General features: G+C 41.9%; 6 protein-coding genes across 16 annotated transcripts in view; 4 read left to right on the top strand and 2 right to left on the bottom strand.

Annotated features, from left to right (window-relative positions):
• Positions 1-9,055, top strand: part of LOC143214952 (uncharacterized) — a 10,249-nt gene extending 1,194 nt beyond the window's left edge. The window contains exons 5-13 of one of the 10 annotated variants that reach the window (XM_076436569.1): positions 76-4,824; positions 4,896-5,059; positions 5,139-5,343; positions 5,418-5,540; positions 5,612-5,914; positions 6,015-6,244; positions 6,339-6,952; positions 7,207-7,332; positions 7,587-9,055. In XM_076436569.1, coding sequence (XP_076292684.1) covers positions 76-4,824; positions 4,896-5,059; positions 5,139-5,343; positions 5,418-5,540; positions 5,612-5,741 — 5,371 coding nt within the window. In that variant the 3' untranslated portion in view covers positions 5,742-5,914; positions 6,015-6,244; positions 6,339-6,952; positions 7,207-7,332; positions 7,587-9,055. Of the gene's footprint in view, positions 1-75; positions 4,825-4,895; positions 5,060-5,138; positions 5,344-5,417; positions 5,541-5,611; positions 5,915-6,014; positions 6,245-6,338 lie in introns of all 10 variants that reach the window. The other 9 variants (XM_076436568.1, XM_076436566.1, XM_076436564.1 and 6 more) reach the window with 9 other exon arrangements.
• LOC143215014 (IQ and AAA domain-containing protein 1-like) lies at positions 7,978-17,469 on the bottom strand. The gene is made up of 10 exons (XM_076436687.1): positions 16,143-17,469; positions 14,770-16,073; positions 14,549-14,701; positions 14,288-14,421; positions 13,643-13,903; positions 13,267-13,568; positions 12,521-13,028; positions 12,036-12,385; positions 11,715-11,963; positions 7,978-10,810 (listed from the first exon to the last, which is right to left on the bottom strand). The coding sequence occupies exons 2-10, from the start codon at positions 14,916-14,918 to the stop codon at positions 10,364-10,366; spliced, it is 2,553 nt and encodes an 850-aa protein (XP_076292802.1). The 5' UTR covers positions 14,919-16,073; positions 16,143-17,469; the 3' UTR covers positions 7,978-10,363.
• Lrt (Leucine-rich tendon-specific protein) lies at positions 15,699-21,263 on the top strand. The gene is made up of 6 exons (XM_076436686.1): positions 15,699-16,079; positions 16,872-17,186; positions 17,338-17,670; positions 18,016-20,264; positions 20,526-20,895; positions 21,125-21,263. The coding sequence occupies exons 1-4, from the start codon at positions 15,717-15,719 to the stop codon at positions 19,381-19,383; spliced, it is 2,379 nt and encodes a 792-aa protein (XP_076292801.1). The 5' UTR covers positions 15,699-15,716; the 3' UTR covers positions 19,384-20,264; positions 20,526-20,895; positions 21,125-21,263.
• On the top strand, positions 20,795-21,722 carry Aprt (adenine phosphoribosyltransferase). The gene is made up of 4 exons (XM_076437583.1): positions 20,795-20,895; positions 21,125-21,356; positions 21,402-21,507; positions 21,583-21,722. The coding sequence occupies exons 1-4, from the start codon at positions 20,795-20,797 to the stop codon at positions 21,720-21,722; spliced, it is 579 nt and encodes a 192-aa protein (XP_076293698.1).
• LOC143214966 (TBC1 domain family member 31) lies at positions 21,135-25,419 on the bottom strand. The gene is made up of 5 exons (XM_076436606.1): positions 25,274-25,419; positions 23,279-25,187; positions 22,607-23,076; positions 22,316-22,545; positions 21,135-22,256 (listed from the first exon to the last, which is right to left on the bottom strand). The coding sequence occupies exons 2-5, from the start codon at positions 24,659-24,661 to the stop codon at positions 21,991-21,993; spliced, it is 2,349 nt and encodes a 782-aa protein (XP_076292721.1). The 5' UTR covers positions 24,662-25,187; positions 25,274-25,419; the 3' UTR covers positions 21,135-21,990.
• Positions 25,067-27,244, top strand: LOC143215009 (DET1- and DDB1-associated protein 1). 2 transcript variants are annotated; one of them, XM_076436679.1, is made up of 4 exons: positions 25,067-25,207; positions 25,788-25,926; positions 26,010-26,071; positions 26,151-27,244. In XM_076436679.1, the coding sequence occupies exons 1-4, from the start codon at positions 25,196-25,198 to the stop codon at positions 26,259-26,261; spliced, it is 324 nt and encodes a 107-aa protein (XP_076292794.1). In that variant the 5' UTR covers positions 25,067-25,195; the 3' UTR covers positions 26,262-27,244. The 2 variants fall into 2 exon arrangements, with proteins under 2 accessions (XP_076292794.1, XP_076292795.1); XM_076436680.1 differs by lacking the exon at positions 25,067-25,207 and adding an exon at positions 25,374-25,515 and having other exon boundaries at positions 26,151-27,241.

The raw sequence follows: 27,244 nt of genomic DNA, 5'->3' as shown, positions 1-27,244 counted from the left end.
AGTTTCGTTTTTTTGTCTGTAAAACTTTGTTCCCTGAAATTTCCTAGAAGTATAATTATTTAATTCGTTGTGCAGAGAATTCTGTAATTCCTTGGAGCAAGGGACTGTCTGGGACAGTACATACGAAGAACATGATTGTAACGAAGGTTCATACAAGGAAAATGTAAAAATTAGAACAGGCCATCGTAATGACTTAGTGTCTGATAATCCTAAAACTGTTGATACATGCGCCACCAAGAAATCTAACATATGTTTTGTCCGTGATGAAATAGTGAAGGCAAATCTGATTGCAACAGATCATGAAGCAGTTTGTAGAACTGCATCAGATGAAACAGAATCGATAAACAAACAACTGACAGAGAAGGAGGTATTAATAGGTTCATCAGGAAACATTTTTCGTAGTACAGCAAGGGAGATAAAAGAATCTGTACTTGCATTTGATTTACCAGTGAATAGTGAGAGTTATGTACATAGACGCTCTGTTGCATTCCACGATCCAGATGTAAATATATCTAGCAAGGTTGTGAATGGTCAAGACTCAAATGGAAATAATTTTAAGTCGAACAAATTGAATGCTACTTGTACTATGAGTACGCAAATGGACTTTACAGAAGCAATTAGTCATAATACCTATTCTAGCATAAATTATACTGGAAAAAGGATAGTACCCGAGACACTTCATAATACTTCGATCCAACTCTTAAAGAACAAATCTCCTATTAGTGTAGAATTAGATGCACACGCAGAGAGCCCTGGAAATTTCAACAATCTCACGACGGACATGACTATGGCAGTATCATCTATACCATACAATTTGCAAGAAAAAGAAACATACACGGAACGCACTAGACATTTTAGTAACGATTCAATGGAAACGACTGCTGCAGTGCCTACTAGATGGTACAATGTGCTGGAAAAGGAAACATACTCGGAGCACACGAAAAATTTCAAAGATTTTTCGATGGAAATGACTGCTGCAGTGTCTACTAGAGCATACAATTTGCTGGAAAAAGAAACATACACGGAACGCACTAAAAATTTTAATAACGTTTCAATGGACATGACTGCTGCAGTGCATACTAGACCATACAATTTGCAAGAAAAAGAAACATACACGGAACGCACCAAAAATTTCAAAGATTTATCGATGGAAATGACTACGGCAGTACCTACTAGACCATACAATTTGCAAGAAAAGGAAACATACACGGAACGCACTAAAAATTTCAATGATGCTTCAATGGAAATGACTGCTGCAGAGCCTACTAGACCATACAGTTTGCTAGACAAAGAAACGTACACGGAACGCACTAAAAATTTCAATAACGCTTCAATGGAAATGACTGCTGCAGTGCCTACTAGACCCTACAATGTGCTGGAAAAGGAAACATACTCGGAGCACCCGAAAAATTTCAATAACGCTTCAATGGAAATGACTGCTGCAGTGTCTACTAGACCATACAATTTGCAAGAAAAGGAAACATACACGGAACGCACTAAAAATTTCAATGATGCTTCAATGGAAATGACTGCTGCAGTGTCTACTAAACCATACAGTTTGCTAGAAAAAGAAACGTACACGGAACGCACTAAAAATTTCAATAACGTTTCAATGGAAATGACTGCTGCAGTGCCTACTAGTCCTTACAATGTGCTGGAAAAGGAAACATACTCGGAGCACATGAAAAATTTCAATAACGCTTCAATGGACATGACTGCTGCAGTGCATACTAGACCATACAATTTGCAAGAAAAAGAAACATACACGGAACGCACTAAAAATTTCAAAGATTTTTCGATGGAAATGACTGCTGCAGTGCCTACTAGACCATACAGTTTGCTAGACAAAGAAACGTACACGGAACGCACTAAAAATTTCAATGATACGTCAATGGAAATGACTGCTGCAGAGCCTACTAGACCATACAGTCTGCTAGACAAAGAAACGTACACGGAACGCACTAAAAATTTCAATAACGCTTCAATGGAAATGACTGCTGCAGTGCCTACTAGACGCTACAATGTGCTGGAAAAGGAAACATACTCGGAGCACACGAAAAATTTCAATAACGCTTCAATGGAAATGACTGCTGCAGTGTCTACTAGACCATACAATTTGCAAGAACAGGAAACATACACGGAACGCACTAAAAATTTCAATGATGCTTCAATGGAAATGACTGCTGCAGTGTATACTAAACCATACAGTTTGCTAGAAAAAGAAACGTACACGGAACGCACTAAAAATTTCAATAACGTTTCAATGGAAATGACTGCTGCAGTGCCTACTAGTCCCTACAATGTGCTGGAAAAGGAAACATACTCGGAGCACACGAAAAATTTCCATAACGCTTCAATGGAAATGACCACTGCAGTGTCTACTAGACCACACAACTTACAAGAAAAAGAAACATACACGGAACGCACTAAAAATTTCAAAGATTTTTCGATGGAAATGACTGCTCCAGAGCCTACTAGACCATACAGTTTGCTAGACAAAGAAACATACACGGAACGCAGTAAATATTTCAATAACGCTTCAATGGAAATGACTGCTGCAGTGCTTACTAGACCCTACAATGTGCTGGAAAAGGAAACATACTCGGAGCACACGGAAAATTTCAATAACGCTTCAATGGAAATGACTACTACAGTGTCTACTAGACCATACAACTTACAAGAAAAAGAAACATACACGGAACGCACTAAAAATTTCAAAGATTTTTCGATGGAAATGACTGCTGCAGTGCCTACTAGACCATACAGTTTGCTAGACAAAGAAACGTACACGGAACGCACTAAAAATTTCAATAACGTTTCAATGGAAATGACTGCTGCAGTGCCTACTAGACGGTACAATGTGCTGGAAAAGGAAACATACTCGGAGCACACGAAAAATTTCAATAACGCTTCAATGGAAATGACTGCTGCAGTGCCTACCAGATCATACAATTTGCAAGAAAAGGAAACATACACGGAACGCACTAATAATTTCAAAGATTTTTCGATGGACATGACTGCGGCAGTACCAACTAAATCACATGATTTGCAAGAAAAAACACTTAGCTATGATAAAATGACTAGCATTTGCCATAATGTATCTATGGATGTAACTGAAGCTGTACCAATAAATGTCTACGCAGATAGGGTGCAACGAGACAAAATTCACGATGATATATTATTATCAAAAACAACGATTGAACAAAATGAGAATGATATCACATGTATGAATGACATGATGGAGATAACGAAATCAGCCAAGAGAAATATCTTTGAAAATGCGACGTGCCTTGTAGATTCCCATAGGACTGGAGGTTTCGATAAAACTGTAATGTATAATGACAAAGGAATGGAATTTACCGCAGCCATATCAATAATACCTAAAATGCAGTCGGGTAACTTGGATGTTGAATCTGACAGAACTAGGATTTTCCACAATGATTCGGTGACGACTACAGCTGTGGTGTCTTGTATAAATAACACTGACAAAACTAGGATATTTCAGGATAATTCAATGGCAATCACAGCTGTGGTACCTCCTCTAAATAAAATGGACGTCTCTGAAAGGAAGGTGGAAAATCATGAATCTAACGTAACTGTTCAAGACAAAAGTGTATTGCTTCCAAACAATACCATGGAAATGATTAAAGCTATACCGCTATTCGAGAATATTCCTCAATTAGAAGATGCTATTACGAACATGTCTGGGGTTACACGAATGAGGCTACCCGAGAATATTGAGAACAGATCTTCCTCAGATTCCTTGAATCGATTTACCATACCTGATGATGTCCTAAGAGACATCACTGCTGTAGTAGTTGCCCCTTTGTTAGATTCAAGCGAATCTTCGGAAGAAAAGAACTGCACAATGAGTAATGTAGAAATTTCGGAAGCTAAAATTGTCGACGAACCTTCTTCGAGCGAAGTTCCAAGTCTAGTAAATATCGAAGCTAACACGGCCTTGAATGATTCTCCGGTGCAAGATATTTCTGCTTCAGCTTTAAACTTAGATAACACGGGAGCAGTTTGCGCTACACCTAACTCTGCATCGAATGATATCTTGCACACCGTAACACCAAATCCGAATCAAAGAGAATGCTTGCCACGCAAAGACACTATACCGCATCCTCGAAGAACATACACTATAAAATCATTAGACACCGATCATTCATTCACGAATAATATTAATAAATATAGTCAAAGTACAAAAACGAATAATGATGTGCAAAATACAAGTAGTTGCCAGGCGCAAGCTTTTATTGGTGTAGAGGAATTGCAGTTGATTACACCACCGTCGTTTCATTGCTTAAATGATTTTATTGAAGATGTATCAGTGAATAAGAACTGTAGTCGGGAAGACCATTCATTTATAAAAATTGTTCAGGATTTATCTGAGAAAACTCTGGAATTTGATCAGCAAAATGTTGTAGATGAGTCCAGAAAAGAAAAGGGACTAGAAGCGCATCGATTGCGACTATCGTTCAATGATAGTGCTATCACGGAAGTTCAAGCGTTTGAGGGCTCCTCGTCGACAACAAACATTAACCAGAACATTCTTTTAAATAATGTCGTCAGTCCTCCTCGAGATAAGGAAATACAGAATAATTCCAATACAGAGAATCAAATTATGGAACAGTCTGTCTTGGATAGAGATGACTCTGCTGAAGAGAAACATTTTCAGAGCGACGAAGTCACATCGAGTAATGCAATGAAAGTAGACCTGCAAGAAATTGATTCGCAGATTTCTCTTGTAGAGAATGATGTCTCGATTGAGCTGGATCCGTTTTCTTCGTTGGTAAAGAAATTGCGCGCTTGCGCTGAAAGGTATATTTAATGAAAACGTTGAAATAGTCTTCTAAAAAGTGTATAATAATTCTTGTACGTTTTATTTTTAGTAATGAAATTATTTGGGAAATATACCATGAAAATATTGAGAAGAAAATGTTTATAGCAGGATTCATGTCCTGTTCGTTATTGATAGTAGTATACTTGGGGGATGATTACGATATCTCGGGTGGCCAATTTATTAAAAATATTAAGATAATTTCTCGTCTGGCAGGTGAGCTCGTAGGACAGTGTTTTGATAAATAGTTTTACAAAACAAATAACAAAATCCTATTAAAAATTATTTCCACCAGACGATGCAGATAATTTAATAAGTATGGTTCACCGGATAATTTTAGAAAGTATAGATGTCATAAAACTAATCGATTTGTATAAGAGTGTTGAAGATATTACGTCAATGTTGGATTATGTATCAAAGGAAGTAAAGCTAGCCGCACGTTTCATGTTTGAAGTGCAACGATTGGAGGATTTACATGTAATGGAGATCGCTCGGGATAGGTAATTAATAAAAACAATTTATTGATGCGTTCTACGTTACATGTAATATACATGTAATCTCTCCTTTTTTCCAGTGTATCCTTTTATTCTCATACGAAAGAGGTAGATACTTTATTGCGGGTAACAGTGGCCATTAAACCATTCGCAAAGATTGACTCTGAGGATATCAATGTACATTGTTTATTAGGCTCCGTGAGGTCTGTTAATAAATTCTGTTTTTAAGCTGTATCGAAAATTCGATCACCGGATAACCGTTACTGTTTTACAGGGAGGCGGAGATTAAAAAGTTAATGCAGAATATAAAGAAGGACCACAAGTTTTTGCGAAGGTTTATGAACGATGTGCGAGATTATATATACTTGATGGAGCAGTCTGCATTCGCAACTAACGTATCATAATAATATGCCAGTTAGAATAATTATACTATATTATTTTAATATTATTTTGTTACTGCATTTCAACTGCATAATAAAGAATTTTATATTTTTCGGAAGAAATATTGTCGGAACTTTATATGGTGGTCAAGAGGCCATATATGGTTCGGAATTTTGTGTAATACTTTTTCACTCAGGTAGGGTTCCACGTACGGTATTTAAAAATGCTGAAAATTCATTAGGATAAAAAGAGATATATGGGTTATTTGTCTTACAATTAGGGATGTTTCCTTGCAGATTACTGTAGGGATCACAAGTGCACCTTGCCTTTTAAATATCCGCTCGTAAAGGCGAGCTACTGGCCTGAAGTTACAAGTAAAGGTCGATCAACTAGCTGACCGGTAGCCGGTTCAGACGAAGCAGCTTTTTGTTCCAGCATTTGCGGCCCTTTCGATAGTATCGTGTGAACAGCCGCCTCCGTTCGCAGAATCGTATCAGTCTCTACTTTGTTCTTTCAAACTTTCCTGGTAATTATTCCACAACATCCTACAACATATTATGTAAAACAGCCTCGCGCCCCCGAGTTCTTCAATTTTTAATATTTCATAAAACATTGTACAGGTATAAATAACATTGAGAACTGCGCGAGTAAACATTTTCTTTCGATCCGGACTGTTTTGAGCCTTAAAAGGAGCAGGATCGAGCCATCCGGAGAGCCTGAAGTAACTACTGCGTTCGATCGATGCAGACATCATCTTCGACCGTTGTTCAAGTCGTTACATAAACCGCGAATTTACGGACTAAATTCCCGGGAAATTTGTATACAATGAACCTCTCGATCAAGCTGTCACGGGGACCACGGGGAGCCGCTTCTCCTTGGCCTTTCTCGTCCCGCAAAAATTACTTTTGTTCCAGTCGATGCAAGCCGCCTGGTTCAATGGCTTGTGGGATCGTTATCATTCGAGAGCGGCATTCCTCATCTTCGATCGGTGCTTCCGTAAAAGAGTATCTATCTTTCCGCCTATAATCCGTCCTGCCTTCTATCTTAAAGCATCGTCGTATCTTTCAGATATTTTCGAAATCGCGTAGCCGCGTAAATCGTTGAGTAAGAACAACGATTATAGAGGCGGAGGACTGGAATCTACGAAACTTCCGGTGGACGCGGAGAAACGGGGAGATTGCTAGAGCACGTAGATAGAAAAATGCATCGGGAGACCATGCGTTTGCCTCGACGTGTACGTTATTGCAATATACGCGCCTCAGCAATAACAACAGACAATTATCGACAGATAGCAGATTTGAGAAAATGCGTAGGTGCAATTTAAAACGGTAAAAACATTCCAGTTTGTTACAGTTCACGTAGAATTGTTAGAATTTGCTGTCTATCGATAAAAAGGAATTGCGATGTTTAAGCACGCTTGTTTACTTTTTTTCGTTCGTTTCTTGTTTGTTCACCTAACTAACGAGCTGTCCCCTTCCGTCGTTTCAGCTTACAATTAGGTTCCCAGCATCCCGAGTACCCGTAGCGGAAGTATTACGACCCGACTCAATTAACGCGAGCTTTTTCGTTCGAGCTTCTTTTTTTCGAACAATAAATCACCGCGAAATGAGACAGGTATTATCAGCACGTCCCGTCGTCCAGTCCTACTTTTCGCCTCGACGCGTAGTAAACATTCAACTCGTTAAAGAAGTTTAACTTTCTTTCGCCGTGGCTACGCCAAGTCGTACCCGCGTGGGCGTAAAGGCCCGGTTTTACGTGATTTCGTAACGACGACAGACCGATTTCCAGTATCAAAAAGCGTTTCATGAAGATCCCGAAGGCCTTCGGATGTCTGTCTCTGTCTTTCTCATCCTTTCTCCTTCTTCCAGAACGCCCTTGTGTACACGAACGGGGCCCCGACCACGTTCAGAGACCGCTTGTGAAACGTTTATGCAGAGTAACACAGAGTGGGAAATAAGGTGTATTTTTTAAACAAGAAATAGCAAGCCATTCAACGCAACAGACTTGACAAATATTTTTAATTGAACGGTGTGCATTTCCAGGACGCCGTATCCTCGATTTCTTTCATCGAACTTCGCGAAATCCAAGTCTGTCTTCCTGGCACTGGAACACGGCAATGAAGAACTAAACGGGGGTAGTCTCGTTGCCGGGATTGCAAGGGTGCTGGATGCAGCTTCTCATTTCTCGATAATGCATGCGATGGGGTTTTTCAGTAGCCAAAAGCGCTGGACAAAGCTATTTTTACATTTACGAGGCGTAATTTACATTATTCAGAACCATAAAGCTGCGACAGCTACATGTAAATTATAAACGTAAGACTTTTGAAGGAGACAGCGGTCTAGATTTATCTTTTATCTAGCGCTTTTGACTACTGAAAAACCGCATCGCATACATTATCGAGAAATGAGAAGGCGCATCCTGCACCCTTGTAATTCCTGAAAGCGAGTCCGCCCCTTTACGGAAAGGCTTCCTCTCAAAAATAGCGAAGAAGTCACGGTCCGTATCGTAAACTGAATAAAATTTGTATAACGTTCCGAGTCTCGCGTCGCCAGCGATGTTTTTCTGATGGGGCACGCTAGATTCGAAACGAGCGCGATGGGACCGGTCCGGAATCGACTCGAGGAATCCCTGTCCGTGTCTAGGGGAGACAGCAGGGTTGACGGGTGGCGATGTCGTCGAGCCGTCGTCGGGCAACCTGTAACGGTGACGTCGCGTCGTAGCGACGATACCTGCTCTCCGGGACTAGGTACGAGTATGAGAACGAAACGGCTGGTAGCGGGAGCAAGACCGAGCGGCATGGCAGCGCGGTTCAAGTGGGCGTAAGGGCCGGGAGAGAGAACGTCGTCCCCTGTTCCATACATGGCTATGCTATGTGGAAACCGAGAGACACAGAGAGACGGACGCACCGGCGGAGTCCCCACCGCGTGGACACGGCGGAGGCGACGTTTTCTCGACACGAGTGCCCACCGCGTGCCTCGTGCACAGTATCAGCTAGTCCCACGTCGTCGTACGGTCGTTCTTCGTCGCGTTTACAACGGGTAACTATCCCGATCGAAGCTTCATCGTCATCGAGCGAGTGCGACGCGAAGGAACAACGCGTTTGAAACTTTTCGCACCGGCGAACGTGGATCCGAAGCAAACCGGAAGATGCAACCGGCGAACGCGTTGCTTGCATCGGTGTCGACGTCTCCGTTTGTTGGTTCACGCTCCGGCCCGCCTACTCTCGTCTAAACCGAACCAAGAAGTTCAAGCGTCCGCGCCTATGGCCGAGTGACAGCTCTCTCGGTTTGGCGAGCGAGCGATTGGCCCTCACGAGCGGTGCCCGCGCGCAACCAACGTGGGTTGGATGCGTGAATGCCCGTCGCCGCGCCTGCGTCAGTGCTACCACATACCGCGTGTGCGTGTGCCAAGCGTGAAGAGAAGCTGCAGGGGCCGCAAACACCCGGACCGCAGGAACACACATTGCCGTAGGTACGTGTGTGCCCGGATACACCTCCTCCGCTAGAGACCAATGCTGTCTTGCTCCTTTCTAGCGATTTACAAACCCCCGTCTTGCGATCAAACAGCTCCCACGTTGTTCTTCTGGACCATGCGTCAATCTCTAATAGTTTTAATTAACCCTCGGACAGCGTAGGTACAATTTAAACACGTAAAAAGATTGGAAGAATGCAAGAATGAATTATATATTAATGAAGAATATCAATTTGTGCCTAGCTTCTGTAGCCTGCAATTGATGCTTAAAAATGTTAGAATCGAATATCTTGACGACAGAAACATTTCCCTCGTTTTCATACAGTTGGAGATGAAAATGAGAATTTGCATAAAGAGAAAATACATTTTTAGACTTTGCCCAGCTAGCAACATTCGAAACACAGCGCGACGTTAACAATAAGTGGAACGTGCGTAAAGATCGCGTCATTCTAGTGGGTTGTCTCACCTAGATCGAAGCACCCACAACGCTGCCCGTATAGCTTCTTAATGAATTCACCGTGTTAGCCATTCATAGTTTTATTCTCAGTTTCATTCGTGTACCCACGATTACAGCTTGTTAGATCGTTTTCGACAAAATTCTACAGAGCATTTGGAGGAGGTTGAAACGAGTGCGGAGTCAAGTATTCGGTCAGGATCTATCTAAGCGTGTTCAGTTTTTTTCACCGCTGTTCCTCGCTGCGTCTGGCTCCGCTTTTTCGTGGATCGTTTTTAGCATCCTACGAAGACGAAAACCAGTTTCACGTCCGGACGCGGACGTTGGCGAATCGCGACACGAAAGAAAGAAAGAATCGCTCAATCGATGACCGCGCTTCTTCCACGGACATCTCTCTCTCTTTCTCTCTCTCTCTTTCTCTGCAAGAAAGGTCGCCGTCTTCGACACTGGTTCCCGCTCGTTCTCGTTCCCTTTGAATTTCTGTTCCGATTTTTCTCGGCTGGCAAACAGGTGACGCGAGGGAACGCGCGACACGTTTTCAACATTTTCCCCACGATTGAAAAGCGCAGCCTTGTCTCCGAATGCGTTCACGTCCCACGTTTTCGCCGACAAGTTTCCGTCGCTGCCGTTCCCTCGGTTTCGGTGAACGGTTCTCGCGGGAACAGAAAGCCTTCGGAACGGTCTGCCCCGGTGAAAAACCGGCCGATACGTTTCTACGAATCATTTCTTGGGCTTGATCTGCTTGGCTCGCTCGCGTACCGCCTTCTCGGCCCTCAGCAGTCTCGCTCTCCTCCTACCGAGCGGGGTTCGCGACTCGAATTTCGCGAACTGGTCCAACGTCTTCTTCGCGGGCGGCTCGTACTTCATCAGCTCCTCGATGATTTCACGCGGATTCAGTGGGTTGAACCGGAGGGTGATCCTACGGCGAACGTTCAGCACGTTCTCCACCGATTGTTTTATGACGTCCAGTGGAATGCCCGCGGACATCTTGGCCAGGCAGGAGACGTCGATCTCGCGATCGACGCCGTGGTACCTCATCAACAGATCTTTGTAAAACATGTACAGCGTGTTGTAGTCCGTGAGAGGAATCATTATGAACTTGTCGTGGACCCTGACGAAGGGTCCTGATGCTTTATATGGCTCCGAGGAGGTCGTGAGAAATAGGATCTGTAAAGTATCACGTGGGGGGCTCTTATTGGACGCGTTTCACCGTCGATCGAGCCTTTCGATATCCTATAGCGGGTCGATCCAATGTATCGTTAAGTGCTTGGGAGTTAACGAGGCGTTATAAACATATTTCACGCAACCCTTTAATAATCCACAGATCTGAGACATCGCTGATACCAATAATTTATCTATGCAAGAAGGTCGTACTAAATATTTCGGACCAATCGCAGACCGTGCCACCTCCCGAGCTCTCAATGACAATTGCCAAACAACGATGAATATTAATTGTTACGTCGAAATCTCTCTACGCCAATGGTCGCCCGTATCCGACCGGAATCATCGACACTCTAAATCCTACGTTAACTCGCTACCACCTACGTGTCCCGGCCGTTTGGTAGGAGGTGTTTCATTGATGACCAGGCACGAACGATCGTTTGGGAATGAGAAAGAGGCTGGGGCCCCGAGGTGGGGGCACCCAGACCCGGCTGCTTATTCAGGTGGTTCATTCATGTCGGAGAAAGAGACGAAACAGGATTATCGAGAATTTCATAAAGTGGGCGCGCGCTACCAGATCACCAACTTTAACATTCCTCGCCACTTTAGGAGAGAGGCAATGCAACACCGATCGGTTGCAACACCCGGCCGCTTTCCTCGCGGACAACCAAATCGAAAAATCGACGTGCTTTCATCGAGACGAATTAATTATCGATACGTCGACGATTACTAGCAGCGTGTCGTTCGATGTTTGCCTTCATCATCGAAACGTGTTTTATCAAACGCAACGTTCCTCCTTTATAAAATATTGAGAGGATTTAGCAGAAGAACGACACTCCTGCCGGGATCAATCGCCTGAGTAGGTACCGTTAACGATCAAACGACGCTTATTATATTGTTCGTCGAATACCTGATCGCCCCGCTTGATGCTCTTCACGAACTTCAAATAATACTTCGCGAATCGTTTCGGTTTGATGAACCGCTCCTCCGCGGGCACTTTCTTCGCCCAAACCTTCTCGGCGTTGTCGATGAAGATCACGGAGGGAGCGAGCTCGCGAGCCACTTTCGAGATCATGTCCATCAGCTTCCGCTCGTTCTTGCGCCCTATGTACTTGTCCACCAGCACGGTCGGCGTCATGTTAATCAACAATGCTCCGACCTGTGCGATATAGAACGTTCCAACAATTTCGAGACGTGTATAAAGATATTGAAGATACAAAGATACGCTAACCTCGGAGCAAATCGCGTTCACCAAGAACGTCTTCCCGTGTCGAGGCAGTCCGCAGATGCTGACCGATCGCACCAACGGCGCAACTTCGTGGATCTCTTTCGAGCTTAACGGAAGAACGCAATTCTCCATCACCACCTGCCTAATCTCGCCTATTCGGTGCCCGTAGTCTCGAAACTCCCTCGCTGCTTCGTAATTCTGATAGGACAGATCGCCTATCCAATCCTTCAAAGCAGTCGTCGGATACTTCGCGATGATGTCCGCTTGAACCAGCTCGTTGAAGCTCTCCTCCACGGTGAACTTGTCCCCCTTATCTTTCCTACCCTTCTTCCATTTTCCGCCCTTCTTTCCCGCTTGTTAAATGAAACGCGATTTGATTATTTCTCGCGATTAGACAACGAGGCACGCGCGCTTCTTAATTAGCGGCTGATCCCAGATTTTTCAAATACAGCTGTCTGAACGAGACATAGGAAATCGAATTAACTCACACTTCGTTTTAGGTATCACAGCCTCTCTGTCATCGGCTTTACAGTCTCTCTTCAACGCCTGGTTCAGTCTCTTCAGCTCGAGCCTCATCAGCTCGTCGATTATTCTCCTCGTCTCCAGCTGTAGCTCGTGACACAGCTTGTTCTTGATCAGATCCTCGTAAATCTTCTGCTGAGGATCGTCCGACTCGTCGCGGAAGCTCCAATCCGCGATGAAGTCCTGATTCGCTGTGTCCAAAAGAGTGAATGCCTTCGTTTCCCGTATCCATGGCTCTTGCTTTTTTTTCGTTTTCTTGGCTTGCTCCTTTTCCTTCTCGTCGGACTTCTTCCCCTTCTGGGCTAAGAATTCTTGAGGGGTCATGGTCTCTTCGGTGATAACAAGTACGGTACCTCCTACGTTGGCCGCGGGATACGCGTCGAAATGACCTAATTCGTTGTACCAGATGATGAACCACTCCCGAATCTCTTCCGTGATGTCCTCCATCAAACCTGGACCTCTGATCTTCCATAGCTTGTGAGAATTCAATAATATTTGTTATTGATTCCTCTGTATTCGTTCGCACGACGATTATTTCATAGACTGCGGATCTTTATGCATTTATAGCGAAGTTGAGTAGATGAAATTCAAAATTGTAGGAAAATTTTGAAGATTGAAGATGTATATTAAATTAAATAACATTCTGTTTGGTTTCTATTCCTTGCAAACGATACAGACAATTTTTATTTTGCATAAAGACCCGCATTATTACTTTCGTCCGGTGTTCCTGCGTCGTCTCTTCAACGCGTTTAGCGAACGCTGGTATATGCTCCAGCTTCTTCTGAAAGTTCTCTCTATCCTTCGCCAGGATATGGTCGGACTTCCGGCTAGGTATCGACATCCCTATTAGCTCTTCCAATCGGTTCATCCTCTTCTTCTGTTTCTTCCTTCTCAAGTATCTCCACCAGGCTCTCTGTATCACCCTAGCTGCTCTCTCGAATATTTCCATAGGCAACTTCTTCGGGACGATCTCGCCGCGCGCTAACCTTTTTCTGTACTCGCCCATTCGCTCCTCTGCAAAGTTAATCGAAAGTAACGCGTGAGAATGTTAAGTAGATTTCTGTAAATCGCGTTAAAAGAATGCCGACGCTCGGTTCCAGCCATTCTCGCGATTCTCGCCCTCTCATGGGTCTGTATGAGCAAGATTGCCGATCTCATGGTCTCCTCTGCTGCGAGGCGAGCTTCCCGAGCTGCTAACTCTTCCGGTGAGATCTGGAGGATCGACGGCACCGTATCCAAGCTCTCCGTTTTCACCCTACGTCTGCGGCCTCTCAGCACAGCTCCTTCCGATGTTCTGTCACCCTCGCTACTCGTTATCGACGTCTTCTCTTCCTGCGCCTTTTCAGGCACTACAAGAAACCCGATTAGTTCGAAATATCACTATACACGGCAACCTCACAGTGACAAGTTTCGCCGAAATCCCGGCCAAAAGTTAACAAAATGTTTTCTTTATTTTAAGACACGAAGTGTCGAAAATACTCGAAGTTGTTGTTAGTTGTATGATACATTATGTTCGAAGCAGTACCTTATCAGGTCTCGCATGTCTAAAATCTTTCGAAAATTTTGTTCGTCACTGAAAGCTCTTTTGAACATCTTCAAAATGACGTACGGTTTGTTTTTAGTCGTTTGAAAGGGAGGCGCGAACTTGTTCCTCGCGTTTTTATCCCCCAAAACGGCTAAAAAGAAAACATTACTTTTGGTCATGAATTTGGCGTAATTTGTGCACCACGTGCATTTGTAAGCGTTCTCCATCATCTCCTCCAAGCGTTTTCTCCGCTGTTGAACTAAATCTTTCCCACTGGCCGACACCAAGATCTCTACATCGTCCGGAGTGTATTTCAGTTGCTTCATGAAGTCATCGGGCCACCTGAACAGGTTTCGCATTCGGTTATCGTAAGAAGAAGATCCTCGCGAATATAAATCTGCATTGTTTCCCGTGAAGAACTTAGGGGATCGGGTGTTCACGGTTCGTGGAAATGCTTTGTTTTATGTACTGGTAGTCCGAGTAGTTCAGATCGACGATCCGTTTCTTGTAGTCGAGCATCCGACCAACCGCGCAGTCCAGAACTCGTTTGATCAAGTCCCGTTTCTGCGTTTGCACCATTTGATCGTGACAGACTATCAGTCTCTTCACGAGATTCCGATACCTGCGAGACCGGATCGATTCTTCTAACTCGTGACCATCGATCGCAGGCGTAAAGTATAAATCGTGTACCTCAAATACGTGGGAAGCAGCATGTTCAAACCATCTTCCCGTTTCTCTGTCCGTTCCCGGGCTTGTATCTTCCGGTCGAGCGTCAGCAACTTCTCCAAGTCGTTCCTCGCGACCAGCCATAACTCGTTGTAGTAATTATTATGCGACATCGGTTTCGAGCAGTTTCCCTCTTCCTCTTAACACTTTAACTACCGGCTTTGCGATGATTATGTTCCATCAAGAAGAACTTTAATTATTTTCTGTTCACTGATAGTATCTCTTGTCTTCGCGGTTAACGGAACTGTTGGAACTATGGAAGAATCGATCGAGGAACTAATAGATTAGTTACGGAAAACTGATTTGTAGAAGAGTATTGAAGATAATCGCCGGTAGCTAATGTGTTAAGGGAAATTGCTTCTATGGGGCCATGAACGGGTGAATTTTTAGGTATGTAGAAGGGCCGAAAGTTAGGTTAGTGGGGTGGATGGTGGTAAAGTGACAAGACTGAACGGGACAATCTTCAGTTCGTGGCTTTCGAGAATTGCTATTACAATGTCTGAAACTATGTATAAGTGTAAATTCAACTATGTAGGGCAACAGTATTAATTATTGTTGAATCTTCTTCTATTGTTAGTAGAAGAGAATCTTTATTCTAAAATGGCTAAATATTGGAATCCTACATTGTTGAATCTATGTAGGACAACTGTATTAATTATTGTTGAATCTTATTCTATTGTTAGCAGAAGAGAATCTTCATTCCAAAATGGCTAAATATTGGAATCCTACATAGTTGAATCTATGTAGAACAACTGTATTAATTATTGTTGAATCTTCTTCTAAAATGACTAAATATTGGAATCCTACATAGTTGAATCTATGTAGAACAACTGTATTAATTATCGTTGAATCTTCTTCTACTGTTGGTAGAAGAGAATATTTATTCTAAGATCATTTTGGAATCCAACAGGATGCTGTGGACGCCACGATGTTCGTTGACCTTGGTGTTGATAACACTGGCGTCGTGCACGGACGCGACGACGGATCCGACGGAAGACGAGAAGGCGTTCGACGGGACGACTACGAGCGTCCCGACGCTCACGTTGGTTCCAGACGATGCTGAAGAGGCACCGGTGAATAATTCGTCAAACGTTGTAAAAAGCCTGGCCGAGGAGAATGTTAAAGACTCGTCCCACGCATCTTTGCCTTCCTCTTCGCCTTCGCCTTCGCCCGACACCGTTTGGGAGTGTCCAAATATTACAAAAGCGGGCGTTGAGTGTTCCTGCGACTTTCCACACACGCTCCGATGCACCGGTGATAGAACCACGCTGCAGGTAATTTTCACACGTGGTACACTTTGTCCTGAATGTATATATGTATGCACACGGGTGACTCACGTGGGCTCCTTTAAATGAAATTAACGACCACGTCTGGATTGTACAGGGTGTATCGAGAAACGAGGACAAAGAACGCTTGTTCCGCACCCATCCTCTCTACTTCCTCCGACTCCTGATACATAATCTGGAAAAAGAAAAGAAATACTTTGCTTTAGTTATGTATATCTCGAAGAAGAGAAATATTCGTCTATGAGGTGCAAGTTTGTCTACCCTCCCTTGTTACAAGTAATATCGACTAATCGTTGTAGATCGTGCACTCGTGAATAAGTTTGATCGGCCGTTTTGTCTTCGATTATGATTATTTTGCCACGCTATCGAGGTCAGCGATTTTTTAGCCACCCGCCAGGCGGGCGTGGGCGTATAGACCGCCGATGAAATACAAGTCGTTCGTATTATCCGAGAGACCATTGTGCGAAGCCCGTTTTTCTCCTCTCGCGTGCACGCTGGCTGCTTTGCGTTGAATGTCCCGTTACCAATTACTCCGTCGAATATCCTGCCTCGCGATACCTCCGCGAATCAAATGATCCCCGTTATGCAATCCGGTATGACTAATTAATCTTGGAATTAGCGGAGAAACCTAGACGATCCGTTGATACCGCGAAGCCCGGTACTTACAATTACACGAGGGTTATTTTTAATTATTATTTAAAGCGTCCATTATTATTATGTAAGGCTTAGCATCTCGACGATCGAAATTGCGTGGACTGATCGAAACTTTGTTCGTTGCAGACCATCAGCAAACACCTGAGATCCAGTCGTCCGGGAACTATTTCACTCCTCGATGTTACCGTGTCGGGCATCTCCTTGCTACCAGCACGGTTCCTTGAAGGCGTCGCTCTTCATGGTTTGGTAGTTTCCACGGGTGAACTGAGACGCGTCCACGAGAACGCGTTCACAGCGTTGACAAGGCCTCTTCAAGCCCTTGGGCTGCCCAACAATCTCTTAGACTCCGTGCCCACGGTCGCCTTGTCGCACCTAGTCGGCCTGGAACGACTGGATCTATCTCAGAACAAACTGAAGACCCTAGAAGCCGACTCGTTCAAGGTAATCCGTTGTTTTTCGTATTGTTTTACTAACAAAGCGTGTTAGTGTACAATTACAGACACTATAAACCACCGCTGACAGTTTCTGATGTTCTCGTTAAATGTTTGAAACTAGTCACGTTTGAACCTACCTACGATATACTTTATCCCAGGGGATGTCGAACCTGACGTACTTGGATCTGTGCGACAATCTGCTGTCTCAACTATCTCCGCAAGCTTTCGTCGCGTTGCCCTCGTTGCGATCCTTGAAGATGAGAGGCAACCGCTTAAGTATCTCGGCGTTGTCAGCTTTCAGGGGTCTGAAGAACCTGGAGGAACTCGACTTGTCGAACAACCTGTTGCTAGGTCCAATGGGTCCAAACCTTCTGCCGAAGATGCCGCGATTGCGGACCTTGACCGTATCGGAAAACGAGCTGATTAACATCACGCAAGGAGCACTGATAGGCTTGAGAAACTTGACGTATCTCAGCCTGAGCCACAATCAGGTATTCTAGAAACTGTTCTGTACATATACAGGCTGGTCCACCTAAATGTAGCCACCTAAATATCTCCTTTGCGATATTCTGCTATATTGACGTTCTTGGTGATATTATTAATATGTTTAAACGCGTTTTGATGTCAATAAGAAAAAGAATATCGATGGCCTTGAAAACTCTGAAAAAATACCTTGAGGAAAAGAATAACATTTGCAAAGCATTCGCCTTGTGATACCATTAAAAACGTTTGTTAAAGGAGATATTTCGATGGACCACCCTGTATACTAATGTACATCATAGCTATTCCTCGTTTCTTCGTTATACACATATTACAGTTGCTATTCTTATTTTTAGATCGACGTGCTGGAGGATGACTCCTTCAAGTACCTGTCCACCCTAACCAGGCTCGATCTGGCGAACAATCGGATCGTCGCGGTGTCGAGCGCCTCTCTGGCTCACCTGGAGAAATTGACGACACTGGACCTGACCCACAACTTCCTCAGATCGTTGACCGCGGACTTAGTAGTGCCGCTGAAGAGCCTGCAGGACCTTCGGTTAGACGACAACGACATCACGATGGTGGCTAGCGACGTGCCTACGTCGAAGCTTCGATTGAAGAAGCTTTCTCTAGCCGACAATCCTCTAAACTGCGATTGTACGCTTCTAGAATTCGCCAACTGGTTGAGCAATTCCAGTTTAAACGAGGAGGACAAATCCTCCGCGGTTTGCGCCACGCCTCCGGCTTTGGAGAACGGTGTCCTGACGCAGGTATCTCCCGGTAGCCTGTTGTGCGGCGAGCCAACGCCTCCCATCACTAACAGAGAGCCTCCCACCGGCACTCAATTAACGCTGAAGGAGTTCCACTACGACAAATCGGCCGGCGTGAACCTTCTGTGGCACGTGGAGATATGCGCCGAACATTACACCTGCGACACCTTGATGGTCTACGAGACCATAGGCGACAGCGAGGTCCAGACCGTCTCCAGTTCTCTTCACTGCGACTCCCGGATGATGAGGGATCCCTGTTCCCTGCCGGTGGCTATCCCGGCTTCACTGAACCTGCAACCGGGTCACAACTACCGCTACTGCGTGGTGATCCTCGTCCCAGGCAGCTACGACGAGGTGTCCTTGGGCCTCGGTTGCAGCGACGTGCTAACTCTCAAGGAGACGAAACGTGAGCTGCAAAAGGACCAAGAAACGCCTGTTACAGAATCTACGGACACCAGGATCACCGGAGTCCACGTGAACGTGTCGGATCAGGGGTTCCTTCACGTGGACGTTAGTTTATCTACACCGAAAAAGTTCAATCTACCCGAATGCGAATTGTCCATCGTCGTTTTCGACGCGGAGTCCGCGGTTCGCAAACAGAAGCTGAATTGCAGCTTAACGTTCGTGACCCTAGAGGTTTTACTACCCGGTCGCTATAAGGTTTGCGCCAGTCTTGATGAGGTGAACGAGGAAGACGTTATCAGGAACTTCATGGACCGAGACCGGCTTCATTGCGTCGAAGTGCAAGGATTCAAACAGAACACCGAGATCATTGTTCTGGTGATCATCGGGGCTGGCTGCGCGCTTCTGGTAGCGCTGGTACTGCTCGCTAGAAGCGTTGTCAAGAGGGTGAGACATCCCAGAATACAAACGCAATGCTTCTTACCTGCCCAGGAGTTCGAGATCACTCATAAAGCGCATTATATCAAACTGCTCGCCACGACGAAAGTCTGATCCATGGTCAGCAGGTTTTTATTCGTCAGGTGAACTGTAGGAATTTGATTGTACGATGGCCTTAGATTTTGGACCATGGTGGTTGACGTTCGATCAAGACCGCTTTGTAAATAATACAGCTTATTCTTGTTGATTATTTAAAGTTCTCGAACGAAGGTGTATCTGATTATATTGCGAGGGACCGACCCCATGAGCTACTAGTCACAGAGCCGATAATTCCATGTAGAAGTATCAGCGAATTCTAGTATAAAGGCGAACATGACTGAATTTGCGTTCTACGCGGAATTATTTTGCGAGAAGTTGATATAGAAGAGACAGGTAGAAATTGTTATGGTAATCTGTTAATGTATGAAGTGACCACTTTCCACACTGCCGTTGTAATATCTCTAAGAAAGAGAAGATAATCCGTTGGTTTTATTATTAAAGTATAATTTGTTATAAATCAGATTTCGTGGTGCCAGATACGCGTCTACTATTAACAATAATAAGTATACACTTCGGCCGATCGTTAGCGAAGCAGTTATATATTTATAATGTTTTAGTTATTGTATAAAGTTAGAAACTTGTTACTAACGTATTAAGAAAGCTGACTTATATATTTTTACAATTTAAGTAAAATGTCTCGTGCCTAAATCGTACTATATACACGAACGATATCGTAAAACCTGTAAATATTTTCATTAACGTTCACCTTTATTACACTCGCTTTAACGAATATCCCCTATTGTACTATACTATTAATACTATATAAATAGGATTATTCGTGTACATAGTTTTCTAAAAATCGCAGCGTATAAAAATAGCTAACAACTTCGATGTAAAATACATAGTGGTGGTTGTTACAAGCTTGAATACGTGGACCATCGAGTTTTATTTCCACCGTATGTTATATTCTCCTTTTATTTTTTAATCCTTTTAGAATATATAATAAATGATTCAAATAAATATCGTAAATCGTTGTTTGGATAATCGGTTGCCTACGCAAGGGGCAAGGGGCAATTTGGGCAACCAAACCAAACCAAACTATCTGGTAGATACATAGATTATATAGATTCTAAATGATTAGAATAATCTATAGTCATACTTTGACTCGATATATTCAACAACATAAATATATATACTTATTCATCATCTAATCGCAGGTTATTTGAGCGAGATAACCTTCAGCTATCTAATGGATTACAATTCTTGACATTCTTGACGCGAGATGTCCATTGTATCGTGATTTTCAACCGCAGTATACACTGGTATACACGTGGTTTTCGGAATCAAAACTTGAATCGCGTATGTAAATATTACTTCCGTTTATTCTTCCTAACTGGCATGTTTCAATCGTTCATTATACAAAATTGCTTCAATTCAGTTCCTCCTTTGTCGCACGTAGGAAACCATTACCGTTAATTGAGCTATAATGACTTCGATACCCAGGATGGATAAGAGCCAAAAGCTCGAAGTACTCCGGAACGCAATTCGAACTTATCCTGATTTCCCTAAACCAGATTTTATATTTCGGTTAGTAATCTGCACAATTCTCTTTAACACTAAATAGGTTTACTAAATAATTTATGATTATTGAGATTGCGAAGCTGCATCCACAAGGAATTGTTTAACAAATTTATATCTTTGGCTATATATTATAAAAGAAATGGTGCTGTGTAAACTTAGCGTTAAATCAATGCTGCTGAGGAAGTTTGTACAGTTTATTCAAATTGTCACTCATTGAGAAACCAATTATTTTCAGAGATATATTTGGCGCATTCAGCGATGTGGTAGCATTGAGAGCAATGAGAGACTTGATAGTGGAACATATCATGTTCCTCGAGGTTGACGTGGTCGTAGGTTTGGATTCCAGGGGTTTTCTCTTCGGCCCTATAATTTCCCTGGAATTAGGGAAACCTTTCTTACCGATTCGAAAAAAGGGCAAACTTCCAGGAAACGTTAGACAGAAGAGTTACACTCTTGAATACGGAGAGGTCAGGACTGAATTTGGATCTCTTTATTCTTAACGCTGTTCGCAGTATTGTGTACAGATTTTCTTTGTACAGGAAACGTTTGAGGTACAAGTGGATCTTATACCGAAAGGAGCACGCGTGTTGATCGTGGATGATCTGCTGGCAACAGGAGGTGAGCAGACTATTGCTGGGAGCATTGTATAGACAAACTGAGTATACAAATATTTATTTAACCATTCGATTTCAGGTACTATGGCTGCTGCTATAGAATTGTTAGAATTCGCAGAAGCCACAGTGATAGAATGTTTAGTAATAATTGAGTTGGTTGGATTAAAAGGAAGGGAGAAACTCAAAGCGCCAGTCCATTCGTTTATTCAGTATGACTAGTCCCCTTTTGGGTAATGTGAGAAGCACAATCTACAATCTAAAAATGATAAATTGTACACATTATTATTCTTACTGCTGCGGCAAGTTATAAATACAGACAAATATTTTTGTATATATCCATAAAAAAATGTGAGACTGTTTTAATCTCTTGTACAAAAGACGCTTCATATAGTATTTACAAATCATAAATATCATAGAAAGATTTAGCAATCAATTTATACAGATGATACTACCTGATGATGCTTGTCACATTGCAACACAGAAAGCATCAAGTATCTTCCAATTTTGATTTCTGTGATCTCAAAGAGTTTAAAAGGCTGTATACTTCGTACTCCAAATTCTCTACATCCTGTTGCAGTCGTTCATGATGTTTTGATTTGTTACTACTGGAATCTAAAACGCACTCGTCGCTCGAAACCGCTGCTATCTCCAATTCTGGAATGTTGTATTGCATTTCTGATTTATGCACGTGTGGTATACTTCCGAGTCTCCAATCCTCATCAGAGAACTGTTCTTTGATGCATCTTTCCACCTCTAAAAATTGCAAAGTCATTTTAGAAATGATTACCATTAATCGTTTTAGAATCACTCACCGGTAAGCCTTGCTCGATTAATTTGTTCCATAAACGCATTCGTTTCTTGTTTCAGTCTTTTCTGTTCCGCGATTTCTGCAGCTTTGCGATTATGTTCCTGTGCAATTCGTTCTTTCTCCTTCATTTTCTCCAACTCGAGTACAGACATTTCATCGGTCAAGAATTTTGGAAAGTCGTGTAGCATGAATGGTAAATACGGACCATTCGGGGATAATGTGATTAATTCATTTCTGTAAAAAAAGAACAAGCAGTCTTTACGTGACACTTAGAACGGCAATTAGTTTCTCTTACCGGAGATAACGACTAGGATGTGCTCTTAACGGTATGTCTTTATCGAGTCTTTGAGCAAGCTTGATTATCTCTTTCGCGCTGATATGGCCTTGACTAGTATAGTACCGCTTAAATTGTTCTGGGGTGTGTAACGAGGAAATTATAACGTCTCGTGAACAAATGCTGTACGCGACAACGCTCATCAGAAGGAGCGACGGTTTTTTATACGATATCAAATGATCCCATAAAATCAGCCACTCGGGACCAGACAGAATTTCGCTCATCGCAGTCATTAAAAGTGGCCACGCGTATTCGCTGGACGTTACTCCTCTCTCGCAAAATATATTTAACAAAGCTGGATCTGCTTGTAGAAGGATATTCTCTATTATGCCTAACACATTCAATGGTGGCAGAGGGTGATATTCAAACCATTTTTGGCAATAATTTAACAATATACTGACAATGAGTTCGAATCCACGAAGGGGATCCTTCTGCAAAAATAATGAACAAGTTGTAATGTAAAATATACATGTTAGGTTGGAGGGAAAGCTTCTGTCGTATTTTAAAGAAGAAATATAATTTCCATTATTTGTAACAACTTGTTTTTGATTTACAAGCAAAAACACCTGCTCGTTTAAAATACGATAGAACTTTCTGTATTATTTGTTTCATCGCAGAAACAAGCTCCCTCACCTGGGAAACCATAAGAAATGGAAACACAAGTTTGGGCAAAAATGAGCACTGCGACAGTAAAGAGGACCATTGAATCAAGCAATTCATTGTTGTGGTCAACAGTATCTGTTTGCTTCTGCTCGCTAACGGATAACATTTTAGAGACTCTGCTGAAAAATGTAGGTTCGCAGCTTCGTTAGCCAAAGTACAATATGCGCTCTTATTGCCCGGTAATTTTAAAATAGTCGACCATATTAGTAGTCGATATTTTTCGGAATATTCGCCGAATTCTTTCAAGATCGGTATCAGTCTTTCTAGACGCAATTCTTGTTTCATGAGCTGCCTAATACATTGCAAGTGATCCGGTACACCATGGGCTACCGGTCTACACGATTCTCTTAACTTTTCTGTAGGCTTACGTTTTTCCGAGTATAGTTTCTCGGTCATCGTCAATTGTACATGTCCCTCTATGTCTATTATCGCTATAAATCTGCCATCCGCAGAGACTGCAATCTTTTTAATAGGCTTCTTAAACTGCAAAGCGTGGACGATACAAGATCGAGTCAGATCGAAAAAATGAAGAGTGCAACTGGATGAGATGCAAGCTAGTACATTATTCGCTCCACCATCCAAAGGTGACGGTATAAACGCCATTTGCTTTACGCCAATAATATTATCCGGCAAGAGTAAAGTCTTGAGTAAATTCCATTCACCTGTGCTCAGAATAATCATCTTATTTTGAGCGCCAGCTATGATCATCGCTCTCCCGTTTTGCGTGAAAATGAAGTTTTTAATATTTCTAATACCAAATGTTTTCGCATCGATTTTAACATCGTTTTCCAATTCATTGAAATTCCATGCCTGCAGGGTGTCATTGTCGTATAACACAACAATATGTCCTAAGCTCGTGAAGCTTGCTTTCCTTATTATAACGTTCTTTGTGTTGACTCTTAACTGTTGAACCTTGCTACAAGAACGCAGGCACCAGATTATAACTTCTTTGCGCGAACAAGTTAAGCAATATTGTTTGAAAAAGGAGATATGCGTAGGTGGTAATTTGTGAGCGATCAGTAAACAAAACTGCGCAACGTTTGCATTCACCCTTAGAATTTTTATATCAGCCGTAGTAAGGCCAACTAATATCTCGAATTTATTAACAGGATTAAATGCCGCTAATGTTGCTTGTCCAATATTACCTAACTTTTGATACGACGGTGTGTTATTTAAATCGATATAATATAAGTATCCTGTTGCGTCTATCGCAACAAGGTACTCCGCATGGCAATCGAATGCCAAGTGTACAAAATTAACTCGGCCAGAACACTGTGTTCTGCGAACAATTTCCGGTTCGAGTTCAAACGCATCATCAATTTCTCGCAGATTCTTCCACTTCTTTTTATACATTTTATCGGCTTGCAAACAATAAATAAACCAATTTCGTTTCTGTACTTTTGTCGTGTATTTCCCAGTTGCAAATTACATGTAGAGGTTATGTTTACATTCGGGAACGCCAAACGTGGCTTTGTTTACGCCGTTCGTTTCCATCAAACTACAAACTACTACCACGTATCTCGTCGGTGTAGCAGTGGTGGCATGAATCAGAAGTTCTTCAATCGCAACTTGCGATTGATTTCTGAAATGATTGCTGTCTATCGATAATGTAGAATTTCTCTATTACCAAGATGTCGGCAATATGAATCTCCATTTTAATAGTGTACGAAGCCATCCATCGGAGGAAACCGAGACTAATTTGAGTCACAGTTTGAGCGTTTCGCCATTACGTGGAATGGCGCTGTACGGACATTTAAATGAAACAAATGATTCTTGCTGGATTTTGCACAGTGTCCTATAGGAAAGCGGCAGGAATCATTCATACTCAAATAAAAAATTCCTGTTGATATTTTTTGATTTCTAAGAGCTGAAATTGAAGCTGAAAAAATGCACTTTATGGTAGATCGTTTGCGATTTAAAAATAATTGACGATAGTATATATACTAGAAAATGAACTTGACTTACTTTTGTAAGAGTACTCGGTAGGAGTGGGTGGAATAGAGTCTAGATATTTTCGATTCGGTGGTTAAAAGAAATGACTGTAGTGTGGATGGTAGTTGATTTCGTACTAATTACAGCTACAGCATTCTAAACATATTTTTCGAGTGTATACAAATATTACGTGTAGTTCTGATGTGGATATGATTTTTTAAATTAACTTTTTATTATAGTTGTAACTTGTGCAGTGATTTGATCGTTTCGAAATGGTAAACTTCGTTCTTTGTCCACGTCCTCTGACATTTCTCCTCGACACACAAAATAATCTTATAGGTTATGCACAGTTTATCCGAAAAATATTTTGGAAGAAAACGAATGCATGCGAATTAAACGATTTCCTTTTCGCATTCGAACAGTGTTACGTTTAAAGAACGAATCTTGAAGTTTTAGACTTGATTATATGTACATTTCATTAAAAATGTCAAGATCTCCGATGTGTTTGTTAACCTATCTGTTCGTAACGAAATTTCTTCGTTTGCAGTCTGTCGCCGAGTTTCTGAAGGGTTTACCTTCGCACAATGAAAATAATTTCGCCAATTTTCACACGGACAATGGAAATAGAACATGTGTAAAAAAACCCTCAGTTTATCTACCAACGAGAGATCATCCTTCCGAACAAGGTGAATTTTTAGTTTATGATGAACGAGATGAGCTATCATTTTCAAATATAGTTTATTTACTATTGTTTCTATGTATATTGCAGTTATAGTTACTGAAAAAACAACTATATTATTAAGGTACCTCCACCAACAGTGGGACAAAAAAGTAATACTTATATATTTCTTGTAATTACATTTTCCATATCGTTATTTCCGATTATTTACCTTGTAATCAAATATTTCAGAACACCGATAGGAAACGCGACTTTTTATCTGCCAATGGTGACTCTGAAGACGATTCTGGAACCACAGTTCGTAGCAAAAGGCCACGTCTTGATGCGAACAATATTCTTTAGAATATATCGCAAAAGTTTGGTTTCCATTACGGTACGGATTACTTTTTTTATGTGATCAAAGCAACTGTAAAACGACATCACACAGGGCAAATTGAGTCTCGAATGTTACGAACATATCTGTGTATTAGAAAGATTATTGCAAAACGTTTCCCATAGATTTTAAGTGTATAATTTGTATTTGAAAGTAAATGTTATATGAAACATTGATTATAAGATTGTGGAAAGAACGTTTTCAAATAATATTTCTTTAGATATGTGAAATTACTGCAATGAAAATAAGACTAATTGTTATGTTGAATTCATGAGCTCCTTTTCGTACTGTACTGCATGTCCAAAAACCGATTTCATCAGTCAGTATGCAGCGTATTGAATGATACATTATCTTAGAATGCACAATACATATAAGTAAATACCTTCGTTATTGTTTCGTTTTACGTCATTCGTTCATTTGTGTAACATTGACGATCTGAGAACACCTAAAGTGTAATTATAGCGATATAATTACCGTCTTGTGTAGGAAGTAAGTATTAATATTGAATTAGTTTAAAATAATGACGTGTTATAGCATTTATCCAGAAGTAATTTTATAAAGGTATTCTACATTTTATAAAATTCCTTCGCATCTGTGTCACATATGATTTTGACGTGTACATGATATGACGTATACATTTTTTACTGTCTCCACAGACACTGTAATTTCAAATCATTACGAGAAAAATTTATATTTGTGGAATAATAGAATATCTCAGATGTATGTTAATTTTATGAAAACAAATATTACACTTTACTAAGAAAATTATTTTGTATTTTTTATAACAACTCCCTTACATTTAAAGAGAAGAAACTTGCTGAATTGTAAATCGTTCAACGGAGAAAGAAATTAGACAAGTTTAGTTTTCGAAATGAAAATGTATTATAATACGCATCGCAATAAATCCTGTATAAAGTACAATAAAGTATTAAGTAATGTAATTTCTTCTATT

This window comes from Lasioglossum baleicum, chromosome 13 (genome assembly GCF_051020765.1).
Source record: "Lasioglossum baleicum chromosome 13, iyLasBale1, whole genome shotgun sequence".
In the NCBI taxonomy this organism is placed as follows: Eukaryota; Metazoa; Arthropoda; class Insecta; order Hymenoptera; family Halictidae; genus Lasioglossum; species Lasioglossum baleicum.
Note: the sequence above shows the minus strand (reverse complement) of the source record. Positions and strands in the feature narration are given on the sequence as shown.